General features: G+C 34.3%; 1 protein-coding gene across 10 annotated transcripts in view; it reads right to left on the reverse strand.

The window, feature by feature from the left end:
• Positions 1-18,971, reverse strand: part of PGAP1 (GPI inositol-deacylase) — a 79,044-nt gene that overhangs the window by 21,531 nt on the left and 38,542 nt on the right. For all 10 annotated transcript variants that reach the window (XR_011638023.2, XM_071186834.2, XM_071186837.2 and 7 more), the window contains 3 exons: positions 18,290-18,512; positions 16,010-16,070; positions 13,823-13,976 (listed from right to left, as the gene is read on the reverse strand). Coding sequence is in view for 9 of the 10 variants with exons in the window: in XM_071186834.2 (XP_071042935.1) it covers positions 13,823-13,976; positions 16,010-16,070; positions 18,290-18,512 (438 nt within the window). In the remaining variant the exon portion in view is untranslated. The remainder of the gene's footprint in view (positions 1-13,822; positions 13,977-16,009; positions 16,071-18,289; positions 18,513-18,971) is intronic.

The following is an 18,971-nucleotide window of genomic DNA, read 5'->3' on the forward strand; positions in this document are numbered from 1 at the left end:
GTAAAGTGAGTTTAATTTGATAATAGTGAGATAGAGTATTTCGAGTTAATTTTAATATGACCCTTTTCATTGATGTTTCCTTTGTAAAGTAGGTATTAAGACAGTATATAAGCAAAAAAGCCTAGGATCTTAAAAGTCTTCAGGATCTTGCTTGGAATAACTTCAGACAGTCACATATCAGTTTTTAATGTAGCTGCACACAACATAACATATAAGATTTACAGAATTAAGGTAGTCATTTGCACACGACCGCACGACTCGAATACGGCTGAAAAACGAAAGCGCCCGACTTAAAAGGGAAATCCCCAGTTTTTATGTTGGTTTATTTTAAAATTCACAAGTGTAGTTGCCCAAAAAACATTACTCTCTCGTTCCTCTTTCGAATAAACCATTTGTTCAATGAAGCACCTGTCACAGTGATGTGTGACGTTTTCTCTTTCTAATTGTTTAATTTAATCCCTTTTTAGTTTAATGTTAGTTGTTTGATGTCACAGCGTCGTGTTACGATTTTTTATGTCCGGAATTTTACTTAATTTTTTTAATTTTAATTCAACCTTTCATAGTTTATTTATTTTTGCACTTTTCTTTTTTATTTCTCTTCATTTTTTTTCTCTGTGAAGAGAATTGGAAATGTCTCGTTTTACTCTTAAGTTAGCAACACATTTTTGTGTTCTTCTCCTTTTCACCTTTTACAGTTCAAGGTCGTCTGACCCCACTGTCCTTCAAGGACGAATTCGTTTCCCTCACATTCTTTTACGTCACCACTTGAATTCTTGTCCCGTCACTTTCAAGTAACCTCCAAATTTTTGCACGTAGTCATTCTTCCGGTTGATTTTTCTAGAATTTTCTAGAATTTTTAGCGTGTTCACGCCTTTTTGTATGTGGGGGAGTACATTTGGCACTGATTGGTGGTGACCTAATCATGTGGTAATCCCCCATCCAATGAGAGTCGTTTTCTATCCTGCCTGACAGCTCGTACTTTTCCCGCGCTGAAGGGACGCTGTGATCACTTCTCTTGGATCACCGCTCGGCAACAGTTTGACAATTTTTTTCTCTTGTCTTGCCAGCGTCATCGCAGGTGCCATCTTGGTTAGATGGATTCCAAATCCTCTTACTGGGCCTTTCTTGTAAAGGTTTACTGCCTTTTTTGCCGATGATGGTACTTTTCGTCCTTGTTAAGTCTAAAGACTCCTTCCTATATTCTGAGTTTTAAGTATATATATATATATATATGTACCTCGTCTTTCTTATCCCTACAAAAGATATGTGGTAAATGCATCTCAGATATGTTCTTTAAAAAAAAATGTCTTCGAGTTAGAACTAAAACCGTTTTTTTTTTTTTGTGTTCGCAAATGAATATCTTTAAGAAGTTGGAACTCTATTTTTCTTCTTTTATGCTGTAAAAGAAATACTCTTTTTTAGAGGTTGGAACTCTATTTTTTTTACGCTGCAGATGAATATCCTTTTAAATTGTTAGAACTCCTTTTTTTCTTATACGTCTCAGTGGCGACAAGCCGTAGAAAGACTACGGATCTTTAGTGACTGTCGGCATCCACGACTCAACGTCAGAAGTAGAAGCCTTTCTTTAGTTTCCCCCCCTCAAATCTCCCGATGGTGCTTTTCTTTGTGAGATGTGATGGAATTCGAATAAATATATGTGTTTGAAGATAAAAAAGTGTCCGAGGACTTCTTTGTGTCTCTTTTTATTGCCATAGTGATTTGTATTCTGCAGTCTTCACCCTTGAAGATGTCTCGTAATGGGTGAGTAACTCTCTTTTTCATTCCTTCCAATTGTGTAGTCTGTCTGGGCTATTGTCACGTACACCACATATCTTGTATATCATGTTATTAAGAGTATCCTCAATCTTATTGATCCAGTGGGTTTCCAATAAGCAGTGTTTTTTTTTTATATCGATAATAATTTCACCGCTTACAAATAATATGTGTTATCTCTTTTATAAAAGAGAAATGATCTAAATTCATGACCAACGAATCTCAATATTATGCTGGGTGATTGTGGTCTTACACAAACGCTTATGTCACTGATCATTCGGCCTTCAGGGGTTTCCTCTGTTTAATCCTTTTCATGCATGGTATTGATATCATTTTTTTTAATCTAATTAGTATATATATATATGTTGGATATTAACAAATATATGTATATACATATCTATACTTCCCTGGATCAATAGTTTGAGCAAAAGTGACATACCTTTTTTTTTTTTTACTTATGATATAATAACATTTTACTTAGCCACCCTGTTCAGTTAATTTACCTTACTTCAGGTTGCATCATATCTCGTAAGACTTCTCTTATGTACTTACCATTAAATTTCTCCTGAGCTGGTGTCACAATCAAGGTGCACCAATAAACCACGGTACACATGGTGCCGCTCTTAAGTACCGCTTCATAAAAATAATTTGAGTACATATATATATAGCGTAACTTTTTTTAATTAATGTTTTTTTTTTTTTCTCTTTCGTGTTAATTGAACAAGGTCCTTGTCATATAACGATCAATGACACAATCTAATGCTATTTTCTTCTTTTGTAAACATATCGTGTTTTCCATAGGGACATAATTTTGAATAACTTATAAAATTTTTTTTTGCATAATATTATCATTGTTGTGCTTACGTACATATGTGATAGATATTTCTTTTAGTAGACTAATCTTAGCAGTAGGAACATACACAAGTGTTCAATATGTCATTAGACGATTTGATATTCTTTTTCTTTGTTATGAGTACAATGTTTATGAAGTTAGTGAGTGAGATTATTTAAATCATTATTCACAGGGTACATTAATGTGCTTTACTGCTTTAATCTCAATATACAGATAGTCATTGTGTTTTGTAAACAATCTTTTCACTTAGTATTATCGTCTGATATTTGACTCTTTTTATCATAAATACTAGTTGTCTTTTTCTATGTTGTCCAATATTATGCACGTTTGGATAAGGTAATGCTTCTTCATTTAAATATAAGGGTGTATATTGTGTGTATGTAAACAATTTTTTTTCACTCAAATTGAATATCACTGTAATGCATATCTCTTTTTTATATATCAATTCAAGGGTTGTTTATATCTAGTAGTACATATCTTGTATTATATATCTAGTGTTTACATCTTGTGCGTCTTTTACCATATGTTATCCTTATCCCATCATCATATCATATTAGGTTGGAATATTCCCCATTATTACCTGTAGTGAAAACATATTTTAGCCCTTATGCTAAGTAATTTATCCTTTCAACCAATCTATCCTTTGGTTAATTTAAGTACATGATTTTAAGGAATAACAAGTGTACCAAAATGGAGAAACAAAACCCCAATAATAGTACTCTAAATAACAGTACTCCCAACCAGGAGGCATCCCCTCATAAACAAATTAGGAGCCCAGTTAATTTCTCTATCAATAACTTTAATGGTGACAGCCCCGTTACCTGGTTCCTCGCACAAGTCAGAGATTTAAAGACCATTAATAATTGGACAGATCAAATTGCGCTTACATTCTTAAAATCGAAACTTGAAGGCTCAGCCCTACATTACTTTTCACAGTCACCAGATTGCTTAACTCAAGATTTTGAGCAGGCGTGCAAATCTCTTAGAGATTTTTTTAATGTTGAACCCTCCCCTACTGCAGCCTTAGTTGCCTTTGAGAATATCTCGCTGTTGGAAGGTGAAAGCATACGTTCCTTAGCTCACCGACTTAAAGTTGCTGCGGGTAAGGCTTTTAAAGACACTCCACCTAATGCAATCGATGCTCTTTTATCTCTTCAATTTGTCAAAATATTACCCTATCACCTCAAACAAAAACTCCTCATGGAGGATGACCAATCTTTTGACCATCTCACTCAAAAGGCGGCCAGGTTTATTGCTGCAGAACAGGCCATTCAGGCTACATCAGCCAACGCCCATGTTGATCCCTCATCTAATACTCTCTCGACTCTCCAAGAGTCAATCAATTCAATCAAAATGGAACTTAAATCCCTTTCTATCAAACAGTCTCAAAATGTCAACAGTATCCAAGCGGAGGAAAATGAGGAAGTCTCGCAATTACGCGAAACAATCAAAAATTTGAATACCAAACTTCAACAACAAGAATCCATGTCCTGTTCTAATAATGGTGGTAGAAATAAACACTCCCCCCATATAAGGTCTTTCAATCCACAAAATAATTCTTCCAGGTTTAATCGACCTTCCCACCCTAATGTTTCTCAAAATCTATTCTGTCTTTTCTGCGGTAAACGCAATCATGTGATGGCCAATTGTTACACTTTTCAACGATTCTCCAACCCAACTAGACCATCACATAACTCACAGTTAAACCCTAATGCTCCTTCTTTCAATCAAAGATATCCCAGGCCAACCAGGCCTAATGATAATTCACGTCAGTATCCTCGTTTCTTTCAAAATTCCAACCGTAATTTAAACCAGTAATTGGGATTAATCAGGGTGCACTAATCCCAAGTGAACAACTCCAGCCGCCCAAGCCTATTGCTTACAAACCAAACATTATCGAATTTTTGAAACTACCTATGTCACCAAACAATTTTTCTATCCAGTCCTTTTTCGATGAACATTTCATTGGTGTCAAACAAAATACTTGTCGTCAAGAAAATTGTGTAATGAGTGTTTTCACAAGTAATCAACTACCTATCATCGAAGTCAAATTTAACCGAACCATTGTGAAGTTTCTCTTGGATACCGGTTCCTCAGTATCCCTTTTAGGCAAACATATCTTTACATCTTTGCAACAAAAACAAAAAATAAGAAGATTATCCCGACAAGTGTCAATTACAACCATCAATTCAAATCTCGATTTTGAAGCGTGTATTGAAGCTTCTTTCAAAATCCAGCACAAATTCTTTAAACATCCTCTTTATATCATCCCGCTGTTAAATCAGTCCTTTCATGGCATTCTGGGATACGATTTCATTGTGGCTCACAACATCTTGATCCATCCACAAAAGAACTTTATCACAATCCAAGACGAGAAAGTCCAATTCTGTCACTCCAATGTTGACACTTCCAAGTTGGATGAAGATACCCACTTAACAAATGACTCAGACATCCCAATCCTTCATCTTTCTCAAACAAAGCAAGAAATCATTCCAATTAATAAATCTGGCTTTCGACAATCACAAGAACATAAAGAGCACTCAAATCAGCATCCTGTTGTTCATCAAAATGCTCTTCCAGAACAATATAAGGTTGTCACAAATCAAAAAGTCAAAATCCATCCAAAGGAAGCTATCTTTATACAACTTAGAGTCCTGAACATTCTTCCAGATAAACGTCCACAAGTCCTTTTCATCCCTTGCATCAGAAACAAAAACATAAAAGTCCATGAAGCTCTTCATACCATCAACAAAAGCAAATTCACCACGGTTATTGAAAACATGTCTGATAATGCCATCCATATCAACAAAGATTGCGTCATCGGAGAGGTATATCCGAACTTTGACATTGACCCACATTTCAATTTACCTTCCATTGAAGAAGCCGTTCAGCATCATACAAATCTTTCCAATCCTAATGAACACATCCCACATCATGTAGACCAAGTGAACCTTATTCAAGCTTCTGAGGACATTATCAAGCTGAGGAGAGAAGAACTCACCGAACAGGATTTTGAAATCAATCACCTTTCTAATGAACATCAATCCAAACTCAAAAACATATTAATGTCAAAATTCTCAGCCTTCTCCAAAAGTCTTAAAACCCTTGGACACACGGATAAAATATCTCCTGATCTTAAATTCAAATCTTTCACACCCATCAAGACTCAACCCTTCCCTATTCCTGAGGCTCTGCAGGATATAGCAACTACACATCTGAAGGAAATGTTGGACGCCGACATCATTGAACGCACCGTCAGCCCATGGGCTTGTCCACTCCTAATGGTAAAGAAGAAGCAAGAAAATCCTAACACTAAACCTAAATTCAGACTCGCACTTGATCTCAGATTACTAAACACCATCATTGAACACGCCACTTACCCTCTTCCCAATATCCAACATCTAATATCTAAACTTGCCAAATACTCCTCCTACACTCTCATGGACCTGTCTTCCGCATATACACAAATTTCACTCCCGGAAAACCTCCAGGATGTCTTAACGTTTGTCACGCCATTTGGTGCATTCAAAAATAAACGTCTGGTATTTGGACTGAAAACTGCCGCTTCAACATTCCAAGCATTGATGGACTCCATCGTTGATGAACTTCGTCTTTCTGGAATTGAAGATATTTTCCCATATCAAGATGACGTACTAATCGGTTCCCATAATTTCGATGATTTTTCCACAAAACTCAAAGCAGTTCTAGACATCTTTGTAAAATACAACCTTACCTTCTCACCATCAAAATGCATGTTCTTTAAGACATCTATCAACTACTTAGGATTCCACATTTCTGAAAAGAAAGTTATGCCTGTCAACTCCAACATCATCAAAATTACGAGGTTTCCACCACCTCAAAATGCAAGACAAACAAAAAAATTTCTTGGTGTGTGCTCTTTCTATCGTCATCTCATACCAAATTATTCGGAACTCATCTTCCCTCTAACTCAAGCGACATTGAAGTATTCCAAATTTAAATGGACAGCTGAATGTAATAATGCTTTCCAAAAATTACAACACATTTTTTTTTCCACTCCATTCGTCATTCTTCCCGACTGGAACAAATCCTTCATCCTCAACACGGATGCATCAAAAGTTGCCATTGCTGGTGTCTTACTTCAAGAAAAAGAAGGTAACCTCCATCCTGTAAGCTTCTTCAGCAAAATGCTTTCCCCTTCAGAAAGATCGTATCCTGCAATCAAACTGGAACTCTTTGCTATCTTTAAATCCATCATTGCTTTCAAGCAATATCTATACAATCGTAAGTTTGTCTTACAAACTGATGCAAAATCCTTAATCCATTACAAAAAAGTCCAATCACCAGCTGACCTAATAACGAGGTGGCTCCTACAAATCAGTGAATATGACTTCACTATCGAACATGTTCCTGGATCAAAGAACGTGCTTCCAGACTACCTGTCCTGCATCCCTAATGGACAAGAAATGAAGACACCTATATCCTTTTCTGAAACCACCGATGATCTTATCCTCCCGTATATAGACACTATCAATGCCTTGGTGACGAACACTCCAAAAAATGAAATCTCCATCTCCACTATCCGTCAAGAACAGATGAATGATCCATCCACACTTGAAGTCATCCAGTTTTTAAAATCCAACTCCCTTAGAGGCTCTCAACAGTTCAAAAACTTCTTTTTACATCCTCAAGACAATGTCCTTATGTTTCTTTCTCATAAAGATGATATGAAAATCGTCCTTCCAGAATCCTTGAAATCCAAGGCTCTCCAGATTGCTCATTTCAATCATTTTGGATTTGAGAAAACATACCAATTCCTTACACAAAGATATTTCTGGAAAAATATGTACACCGATTGCAGATTCCATGTCCTGTCCTGCGATAAATGCATTAGACTAAAAAGAATCAAACCAAAGCAAGCTCCTTTCTTAAACCATTGGATTCCCGACCACCCAGGTCAATTCATATCACTGGACATCCTTGGTCCCATTGATGGCCATCATGTGCTCACTGTGCTTGATCACTTCTCTAAATTTTTAGTCTTATATCCTCTCCTCAACATCACCTCAAATCAAATAATTAAGCACATCCTTAATTACATCTCTCTACACGGACGACCAGCCTACATCTTAACTGACCGTGGTAAGCAATTCATCGCAGAAGCCTTCCACTGTTTAAATAATGCTCTCGGCATAAAGTTATCTCATACAACTCCATACCATGCCCAATCAAATGGACAATCTGAAAGAATTAACCTGTCTATTAAATCTACTATTAAAATCCTTAAAGAAAACAATATATCTTTTGAAATTGCTTTACAAATCCATCAGCAAATGTACAATGCAGCAACACATTCTACGACTGGATTCAGTCCCAACCTCCTTCATCTCGGGAGACAAGTTTCCCTCTTTTTCGACACTTTTAACAAAGAAGTCTCACCGAGCCAACTTGACTCTTCTTCCTACATTCAGCAAGTCCTCACACAACTTCAGTCTTCTTACAAACTTACGTATGAAAATTTATTAGCAGCCCAAGATATCCAAAACAAACGACACTTGACAAAATCAAAGCTGCGACAAATCAATGTCGGTGACACTGTCTATTTAAAGGATGACACCTCCTTTAAAACAATGTTCCAAGGACCATTTTCTGTTATCAACAAGATCAACACCCACATCTTCGAAATCCAATGGCTGGATAATGAGTTTTCCCCATCGAAAACTGTACATATAGACCGTCTACATTGTGCTCCTCCAAGACGACATCAACTACTGGACTGTATCTCTCCACCTATGTGCACCTCCCCTAAAACCGTATGTCAATACAATTTACGTAGTAGAAAATAGTAGTGCATACTCCATACTCGCTAAAACTCAATAGCTTCCAGTACAGCCGTCCTTTAACTGCCCATTATCAATTATCAGATTCATCATCCTCATCTCATATAATTCCTTTATCCTGTCAACGCTATCATCCTGAATATCCAGTGTAATCTGCTGTTCATCCTAATGTTCAAATCTACAAATCAGTGGACTATCACCCAGAGTACTAGTGACTCATCAGTTAACTCATAGCACTCCTCCATTGTGTCAACTCTGCTAAATCCACCCTCTTCCGAAAACAAGGATTTCAAATTTCTTACAAGCTACTGCCTTTTTTTCTCCCAATTCATCTTTCGGTTCATCTCGATATGCCACCATGGGAAGAACTCTTACTATTGACTAGTTGATGTTATCATGCTGGTCGTGATAGCAAATCCTGGCCAGATTTTTCAACACTGTCTTCAGTCTGATTCTAACCTATTGATGTCAAGTTCGAGTGATAATCCTCCATCCTTGTTCCTTGGGGTTTGTGCATTCCTGCCCACTACTCATAATCTAAATTTTTTTTATCCTTCTCCATGTCTTAATCTAATACTGTAGCCAACAATAATTTCTTTATCTCTCATACGAGAAATAGTTCTTACTAAATCATAACTCCAGGTGTCCCTGATTTATAATCTTAAAAAGGTTGATGAGACTACGGTAGTATAAAATTTTATTCAAATCCGTCCACATGGATGATTTTTTTTTATATCTAATTTCTCCTTTTGATGTACAAGTAGTTGTGAGCCATCTGGCTTAAACACACCTGTGGTATTGAGTAGGTCATCATATGTATATATTCATAAATTTTTTTATATTGATATATCCTTTCAACCCAATCATGATACGTATAGTGCAATCTGCACAATCAGGGAGGTATATTCAATAATGATACTACTGTTTGCTTGTGTATCCTAATAATTGGTAATTCATCCTATTCAATTACCAATCAATCATCAAATATATATTTTCTCTTTATACAAAACTAGGGTGATCACCGAATCACCATCTTACACTATATGCTACATATGATTTCAGCATATATGTGATATATAGAAAAAAAATTTTTTTTGTATGTCTAATTATACATATTAATTAATCATGTGATGCAATATGTACATGCCTAAGAAAATATTACATCGTTTATACATGTCTCTGTCAGGGCAATTGTATGCTCCTGTCTTACACTGTGACTTTATATGGTCAATTGAACCTGTAGATATGTTAGTTCCAACACCTTATGGCACAATCCTATCCTGAATACAGTATCTGTCTGGCAGATCACTACGTCACTCCCTTGTTGTTACAACTTATATTTAGCAACAATTCTTAGTAGTAACTATCACTTCAGACAAAAATGTACCTTGTACAATTGTGAGGATCCCCTATTGTTTTTTTTTTTTTTCCTCTCAAAAATTTTTTTTCTTCTCATCTCAGTGTCCATAACACTGGTTCCGAATTTTGTCTCTGTGTCTATGTCAAGGACATATATACTTATTGAGTTATTTTTTTTTCTTTCAAATATATCTCTGGTTGTCCAAATGACAGACACACGTCTGAGCTGATTGGCGCTAAATTTATATGAACATAGCAGACAACCAGCCCCCCAAGTGTTATATTAGTCCAGGTCTTTATGTGTGCCTAAAATGTGGCAAATTGTGCAATCATTTGTTGTTGTATTTGTTTTCCTTATTATACACTTATACGTCAAGGATTGTCTCCTTGTCAAATGTTTCTTTTCTTGACATCTGGTGTTTCTGTGTGCGTGACTATACCCGGGCAACATTCGTTGAGTTACTCACCCAGAAGCACCGATGGTGTACCTTTTTTTCTTGTCGAGCATAATCTGTCCGAAGTTTGAACTTTCAGATGCCACGAGATGATTTGCTGATTCCTTCAGATGACAACTTGCGTCAAATCTAGTGATTGCCACCATCAGTACTGACTGAGATGTTATCCAGTATCCATCAGTAGTACATCACCAGGAACTGTGTGCTATCTTGTGAACCTCGAAAAAGTGCTATCTTGAACTCTGTGATGCTAACTCTTGTGCATTCGAAAAAATGGTAACTCTTTTTTTTTTCCCACAGAACACTCCATTGTCGCAACAAATGTTGTTTTTTTTTCAACTTCATTACTTATCAAGTATTATATCACCCAATCAAGTTGTTGTCGTTATCATATCTCCTCTTGTTTACTTGCGGAACTAATGTGTGTATCATTGTCATATATTTTATGTATGAAGAACTGTTTTGTATGTTATAGATGTATGTAACACCTGAGTGGAGATGGGTGGGAACCTTCTACCTATCCCCTTTTACTTTCGTTGACTTGCTGCTTGATTATTTTAATAATGTTTTTTTTCAGTCATTTGCCAGGGCTGTACAAAATTTTGCAACGGGTTACAAAATTTTTGGGTCAGTTGGGGTGATGTCACAGTGATGTGTGACGTTTTCTTTTTCTAATTGTTTAATTTAATCCCTTTTTAGTTTAATGTTAGTTGTTTGATGTCACAGCGTCGTGTTACGATTTTTTATGTCCGGAATTTAACTTAATTTTTTTATTTTTAATTCAACCTTTCATAGTTTATTTATTTTTGCACTTTTCTTTTTTATTTCTCTTCATTTTTTTTCTCTGTGAAGAGAATTGGAAATGTCTCGTTTTACTCTTAAGTTAGCAACACATTTTTGTGTTCTTCTCCTTTTCACCTTTTACAGTTCAAGGTCGTCTGACCCCACTGTCCTTCAAGGACGAATTCGTTTCCCTCACATTCTTTTACGTCACCACTTGAATTCTTGTCCCGTCACTTTCAAGTAACCTCCAAATTTTTGCACGTAGTCATTCTTCCGGTTGATTTTTCTAGAATTTTCTAGAATTTTTAGCGTGTTCACGCCTTTTTGTATGTGGGGGAGTACATTTGGCACTGATTGGTGGTGACCTAATCATGTGGTAATCCCCCATCCAATGAGAGTCGTTTTCTATCCTGCCTGACAGCTCGTACTTTTCCCGCGCTGAAGGGACGCTGTGATCACTTCTCTTGGATCACCGCTCGGCAACAGTTTGACAATTTTTTTCTCTTGTCTTGCCAGCGTCATCGCAGGTGCCATCTTGGTTAGATGGATTCCAAATCCTCTTACTGGGCCTTTCTTGTAAAGGTTTACTGCCTTTTTTGCCGATGATGGTACTTTTCGTCCTTGTTAAGTCTAAAGACTCCTTCCTATATTCTGAGTTTTAAGTATATATATATATATATATATATCTCGTCTTTCTTATCCCTACAAAAGATATGTGGTAAATGCATCTCAGATATGTTCTTTAAAAAAAAATGTCTTCGAGTTAGAACTAAAACCGTTTTTTTTTTTTTGTGTTCGCAAATGAATATCTTTAAGAAGTTGGAACTCTATTTTTCTTCTTTTATGCTGTAAAAGAAATACTCTTTTTTAGAGGTTGGAACTCTATTTTTTTTACGCTGCAGATGAATATCCTTTTAAATTGTTAGAACTCCTTTTTTTCTTATACGTCTCAGTGGCGACAAGCCGTAGAAAGACTACGGATCTTTAGTGACTGTCGGCATCCACGACTCAACGTCAGAAGTAGAAGCCTTTCTTTAGTTTCCCCCCCTCAAATCTCCCGATGGTGCTTTTCTTTGTGAGATGTGATGGAATTCGAATAAATATATGTGTTTGAAGATAAAAAAGTGTCCGAGGACTTCTTTGTGTCTCTTTTTATTGCCATAGTGATTTGTATTCTGCAGTCTTCACCCTTGAAGATGTCTCGTAATGGGTGAGTAACTCTCTTTTTCATTCCTTCCAATTGTGTAGTCTGTCTGGGCTATTGTCACGTACACCACATATCTTGTATATCATGTTATTAAGAGTATCCTCAATCTTATTGATCCAGTGGGTTTCCAATAAGCAGTGTTTTTTTTTTATATCGATAATAATTTCACCGCTTACAAATAATATGTGTTATCTCTTTTATAAAAGAGAAATGATCTAAATTCATGACCAACGAATCTCAATATTATGCTGGGTGATTGTGGTCTTACACAAACGCTTATGTCACTGATCATTCGGCCTTCAGGGGTTTCCTCTGTTTAATCCTTTTCATGCATGGTATTGATATCATTTTTTTTAATCTAATTAGTATATATATATATGTTGGATATTAACAAATATATGTATATACATATCTATACTTCCCTGGATCAATAGTTTGAGCAAAAGTGACATACCTTTTTTTTTTTTTACTTATGATATAATAACATTTTACTTAGCCACCCTGTTCAGTTAATTTACCTTACTTCAGGTTGCATCATATCTCGTAAGACTTCTCTTATGTACTTACCATTAAATTTCTCCTGAGCTGGTGTCACAATCAAGGTGCACCAATAAACCACGGTACAGCACCTAAATAATTTTTTAATAGATTTTTAAAGTCCATTTTGTTGATTTATATTCCTTTTCAAGATTTTTAAAGTTTTCTCTTGATTCCATTTGGACTGCAGTATTATACTTTTCTTTGGCAGATAACATTTTTTAGCAAAATTTTTTAGCAGAATAATCAAACTGAAGTACACTAGTGACAATGAAAACTGAGATAAAATTACAGTTTAAAGATTTATTATGCAAAATTAACTTTTCACCCACAAAATCTTTATTTGTTTGTTACTTACATAAAATATAAAAGCATTAGTTATGCATAGTTAGGCGATACTTAGCCTACTTTTTATGTAAAAAGCCTCATCATTGCTGAATTAAGGCAGTATATTAGAATTGAGAAAATTAAAAAAAAAGTGGGCAAGTAAAAAAAAAAACCTAAGTTAACAAAAATATTAGGAAGAAAAGTATGAAGGAAGAGGTGCTCAGACATCCAGATAAAAAGGTGTTGAAAACTAAGGATACTAAAATTTTAATATGAAATTAATATTTTAACTGGTAAATATTCCACAGAATCAGATATTTTTTTGGTAAAATAAAATAAAGTTTTCAAATAAATTTAACCATTAAAATTTATATATTCTTTGCATTTAAGAAAAAAAAATTTCAAGAATATTAGGTTGTCAATAATTCCCCTCCCCCTTAGAATAATTCATTTAAATTACATAAGAGATTATAAAATATGGATTGGGTTTTTTTTTCCTTCTTGACATTAAATTGTTTTCTTTTTCTCCCTGCAGAAGCAATACCCTTCTTTTCAAAAACATTTAATTGAGAAGACTCATTAGGCACCCAAACGTCTCTACACGCCACTGGCTGAACAATGTGTTGTTTGTTATTGATACTTTGAATAAAAGAAAGCTCTTTCAAGAGCACAAAAGCATTACAAGAATAATAAATTAAAGAAGTATTACTTGACTTGAGGCAAGATAGAAAGGGAATTTGGCATATAAAACAATGCTGCATTCTGGATCTAAATATAACTCTAAATGGACTTCACAGCCAGATTCAAATGAAGGTAGGGTGTGAGGTTTTACAGGTATAGTAGTTAATCCTCCCATTGTAGTCCTACAAAAAGAGAAAACACATTTTAGCACAACTTGTGACACTTGAAGAAATTTGGAATTGGTCCCTGAAAATTTTTAAATATTATTTAAAAAACCATAGCAAAAGTTTTTTTTAAGGGGGAAAAACGAAAAAACTTTTTCTTATAAAGTGGAAGAAAAATATTATAGTACAGTGGTACCTCGAGATACGAGTGCCCTAACATACGAGTTATTTGAGATACGAGCTGTCGAGCGAGCGAAGTTTTGTTTTGAGATACGAGTGACATTTGAGATACGAGGAACGGCCAGGCAAGTCCTTCTCATCCTCGACAATGCTCCTGCTCACCCACCGAACCTCGAACATGACATCCTCAAAGAGTTCAAGTTTATAAAGGTTCTCTATCTACCACCACTCCTATCCTGCAGCCCATGGATCAGCAGGTGATTTCTAATTTTAAAAAGCTGTACACTAAGCACCTGTTCCGGCGCTGCTTTGAGGTGACAGAAAACAGAAACCTCACCCTTCGAGAGTACTGGGAGGACAACTTTAACATCGTGATATGCCTCAGAATTATTGATCAGGCCTGGCTGAGTGTTGCAACGAGGACCTTGACCTCTGCATGGAAGAAGCTGTGGCCAGAGTGAGTCTGTAGCCGAAAATTGTGCTGTGACCTGAGTCTATAGCTTCGAAGGATTCGAACCCAAAGTGCCAGTGGAGGAGGATATTGGGTCTCTGGGAAAATCCATGGACCTGGTGATGGGTGAGAGAGACGTGAACGAGCTCATCGAGGAGTACTCTCAGGAACTGACGACAGAGGAATTACAAGAGTTACCGTCGCAGCAGCATTCGGGGGTTCTGCAAGAAATTGGTTTCGAGGAAGAGCCAGAGGTGGAGGAGGTTATCTCTACAAGTGAGATAAAAGTGTTCTTGGGAATGTGGGCAAGAATTTCACAGTTCGTGCAAGGAAACATCCCGAAAAAGTTGCATCTGGTCGTGCATCGGAACTATTTCATGACACTCGCCTAACTCATTTCTGCAGCATTCTGAGAAGGAGGAAGAAACAAACCTCCTTGGACAGTTTTTTTTTAATCCAGCTAAAAAAGCAAAGACCGGTGAAGAGAAAAGCAGTGACTAAAATTAAGCATACAGTAGCATTTAAGATGCGTGCAACTTGCATTTAAGTGATCAAAATACAAATATGTGTGCACACTTTATAAAACCAGTTTTTTTTTTTTTTTTTTTTTTGCTTTACATTTTCTTTTATTATGTTTTTATACAATATTTGTCATTTATAAATACATTTTTCTTATTCAAAAACACGTAACAAAAACAATTGGGGGTAGCATTTTTGGGGCTGGAACGGATTAATGGCATTTCAATTAATTTCAATGGGGAAAATTGCTTTGAGATACGAGCAAATTGACATACGAGCAAGGTTACGGAACGAATTAAACTCGTATCTCGAGGTATCACTGTATTTCAAATTTGTTTTACTAGTAATCCAGGTCTTTTGATTACTCATTATTTTGCAACAAGCTCAAACTTTATTTTGTTATACAAGTTTCATAAATTTATTCTAACATTAAAAAGACTAACATAAAAAATTTTAACATTAGAAGAAGACATTTAATGACAACAATTATTTAATTCCGATTCTGTATTAGTAATAAAATTTGTTTTCTAAATAACAAAAAAAGTTAACAATAGAAGTAGTTGAAAGATATTATTTTCTAATTTTCCACTTTTATAAGCCCATAAATGTGCTACAAAAAATTGATTTGCAATATATCTACATTTGTTTAGATTTATTGACAATAAATTATTTATTTATTGTTAACAATCATTACTTGCAATATAAAGAAATTAGTTTAAATTCTGTGAGTCATATATGTTATCATTAAATAGGATCCAAATGAACTCACATTTTTATGATTACAAAGTAACGTTACTTACGTGGCTAGTTTTTGTGGTCTATTTTTCAAAATAAATTGTTCCTTTCTGCAATTTAGAAAGAATAAAAAATAATACAATGCAAGCAGTTAAAACAATATAACCTGATATGGTGATAAGAATCTTCATTGTTGCAAGGCAGATGAATTTTCACAAGACCTTGACCTACATAAGAAATCATGATATAAGTTTACATACTAAAAATTCATGTACTTAAGTAATGTTAATCATTTAAATTGTAAACAGGTATGATTCACAAAGTTATTAAAATAAATAAAAATAGTTCAATTTCTTGAAACCCAGCATACAATATGCAGAACAACGTTCAGTATAATTTTATTACTTTACATGTATGATCTTTTTTGTTTGTTTACCTTCACAAAGCCGTTGTAAAATTATAAGAAAGGTCTAAAGTTCAATTCCAGTAACCTTTTAAACAGATATATGGTCTATAAATATATAGTCAACACAGTATAGCGACAGTTGTAGTCCAAACGTAAACACACAACATTATACCACAAAATTGCTAAATTTTGAATACATAACATTATTGCAAATATTTACTTATATTTCATAAATACTAGATTCATTTTGGTAAAAACATACTACACTTTGAATAGAGTTATGAAACTGACTAATATGCAGTGTTTTCTTTTTTGCCAATAAAGAAAAAGCATTTTTTAATAAAGTACATTAAGGGTCAAAATTACATTTAAATTTTTTCAAATGAAAACTTTCAAAAAACACATAAACTTTACACATTCATTCAGTTCACTTTCAGATTTTGAAATTTTGCTTCACGAGAATAACGTCAAGAAATTAGAACTCTTTGTTCTGTTGCCTTTAGAATTACATCACAATTTTTAGTTATTGTAAACAATGTGCTTTTCGTCATCTTAAATAATTTAGAAATTTGTGTTACTCTACTATTCACTTCCTTTAAAATTTTTAATTTCTTCTCTAAGCTTATAATATTACTAGTGAGGAGCAGCCATTTTCACTAAATAACACATGTTCAGAGAATGAGCAAAACTAAAATTAAAAACAATGTCAATAATACCAACTTCAAAATTAACCACCTCTATTTTACAAAAAGATTGAATACAATTTTCAAAAGAAAAATGCGATTGATAAATACATTGAAATTTTTTTTAAAAGGTTACGATTATACAAAAAAATCCAATTTCTAAATGATTAAAATTTTTAATAATGGTAAATAATCCGTATTACACAATTCTTTTGACCTTAGATTATGCTTCCTAGGTTTGAAATAGGAGGGCCTGTTATACTTTTTTCACTCATTTATTTAAGATATTTCATGTTTATTGAGTGAAAATATGAATTAAAAGAAATAGAGGTTTGAATAGTTTTTTTCGAGTTACTTTATTTTTACTGATCATAAAAAAACTTTTACTAATCGCCACAAAACTCGTTAAAGTAGACTAGTTTTAATAGTTAGTTTACTTTCGCTTGAAAACAGAACTGGTTTTTCAGAGAATTTAAAAAAAAAAAAATTAAACAAAATTTCAACTTCAAAATTTCAACTGCTTGAAATGAACAGTTGAGTTTGGATGTTCTAAGGGATATAACATTGCGTTTATAGAACAGGACCTCATGTAGTAGTCATTATAATGGAAGATTAGCATGAATTAGGGTTTGTACAAAAGAGCGTACACTGAATCATTATTCAAGTATAACAGACATTGTTTAATGACCAAAATACAAAGAAATACAATTTAAAAATGTCCTACTATATGCAATAAATGGTAAAATATTAAAACTTATCACTTTTTATGTAATAGTTAAAAATAACTAAATAAAGTTAATTAAATTTCATAAATTGCATGTTGCAAAATTTTTTTAATGCATATTATTTTAAGCAGTGTCCAGGTTACAAGCGTGAATCACTATGCCTTCAATTCCAACTTTTCTGGGATGGAGTGCTTTACCTTTTGTAGATGGGGAAAGGTAAAAATTTGTATTTTTCTGAAAGAGATACAGCAGACAGAATTTATTTTTGATTTTTCCGAAAGGTGATTATGAATTTTACAGAACTTAGATTTGAAAAACTTTCAGTTAAGGGAATACTGGCAATGACCTTTTACTTAAAAAAACCACAATAACAAAAGTTAATTGAATATTGGGCAAGCGTAAATTGAGAAATGGTCACCTTAACCAAATAACAGGGCAAAAAATACAATGCACTAACTGCTCTTCTCCCCCTCCAAAAAATGGATCAGCTCACTCCAATAAGGAGGGAACTTGGAATTAAATTGTTGCTAGTTTTGCAAGCCTATTGTTTGGTAATATTGCATCTGCGGTTGGCGAGCAACATGGAATTCTTAGTAATATAAGTTATGCACAAAGTATTAATTAGGACCTACCAACAACACTTCCAGCTCTACAAAGTCTTGTTTCAAGTTGCAGTTCTGTAGACTCATATATACCATAACTATTTTTGAGTGTAATGTTGAAGAATATAGATTGTTCAGGCAATGAGACACTTAAAAGTCTGACAGGTGGCTTGAAGAATCTTTGTATAAGGGATGGAAGCTCTATATTTTTGGAACGGAGATTAGAATTGAACCTTTCGCCAATAATATCAACCTTAAAAAAGTTATATTTTAATTTTTTAAATTTATACAAAAAAAAAAATATATTAGTCAAAGAGATAAACATACAATAAAGAAAAAATTACAAAAAATTAACACAACAGCAATAAATTAAACATCTAACAAACCATAGCGATTATATTAATTTTAATTGATACAATTATATACAGTTAAACCTTCTTTAATGACCACCTCTAAATAAGTCTACTTTTCAAGAATAGTCTTAGGTTAATAAAACCAAATGTCTTACATAGGAACCTAATAGCCATTTTCAAACAATGATCACCTGTTACTCAACCTGAATATTATTTAAGGGCATATCTTAGTCAACTTTTTTCAGTATTTTTAACTCAAGCTTTTGAAAGTTGAAAGTGATCTTTACTACATATATTTTTCTTCAAAGACCAAGTCTGTTAAGATATCTCTCACACCACTTAAGAAGAAACAGCTATAA

The sequence above is a fragment of the Parasteatoda tepidariorum genome, chromosome 9 (genome assembly GCF_982258835.1).
Source record: "Parasteatoda tepidariorum strain Cologne lab strain chromosome 9, Ptep-v5.0, whole genome shotgun sequence".
Lineage (NCBI taxonomy): Eukaryota > Metazoa > Arthropoda > Arachnida > Araneae > Theridiidae > Parasteatoda > Parasteatoda tepidariorum.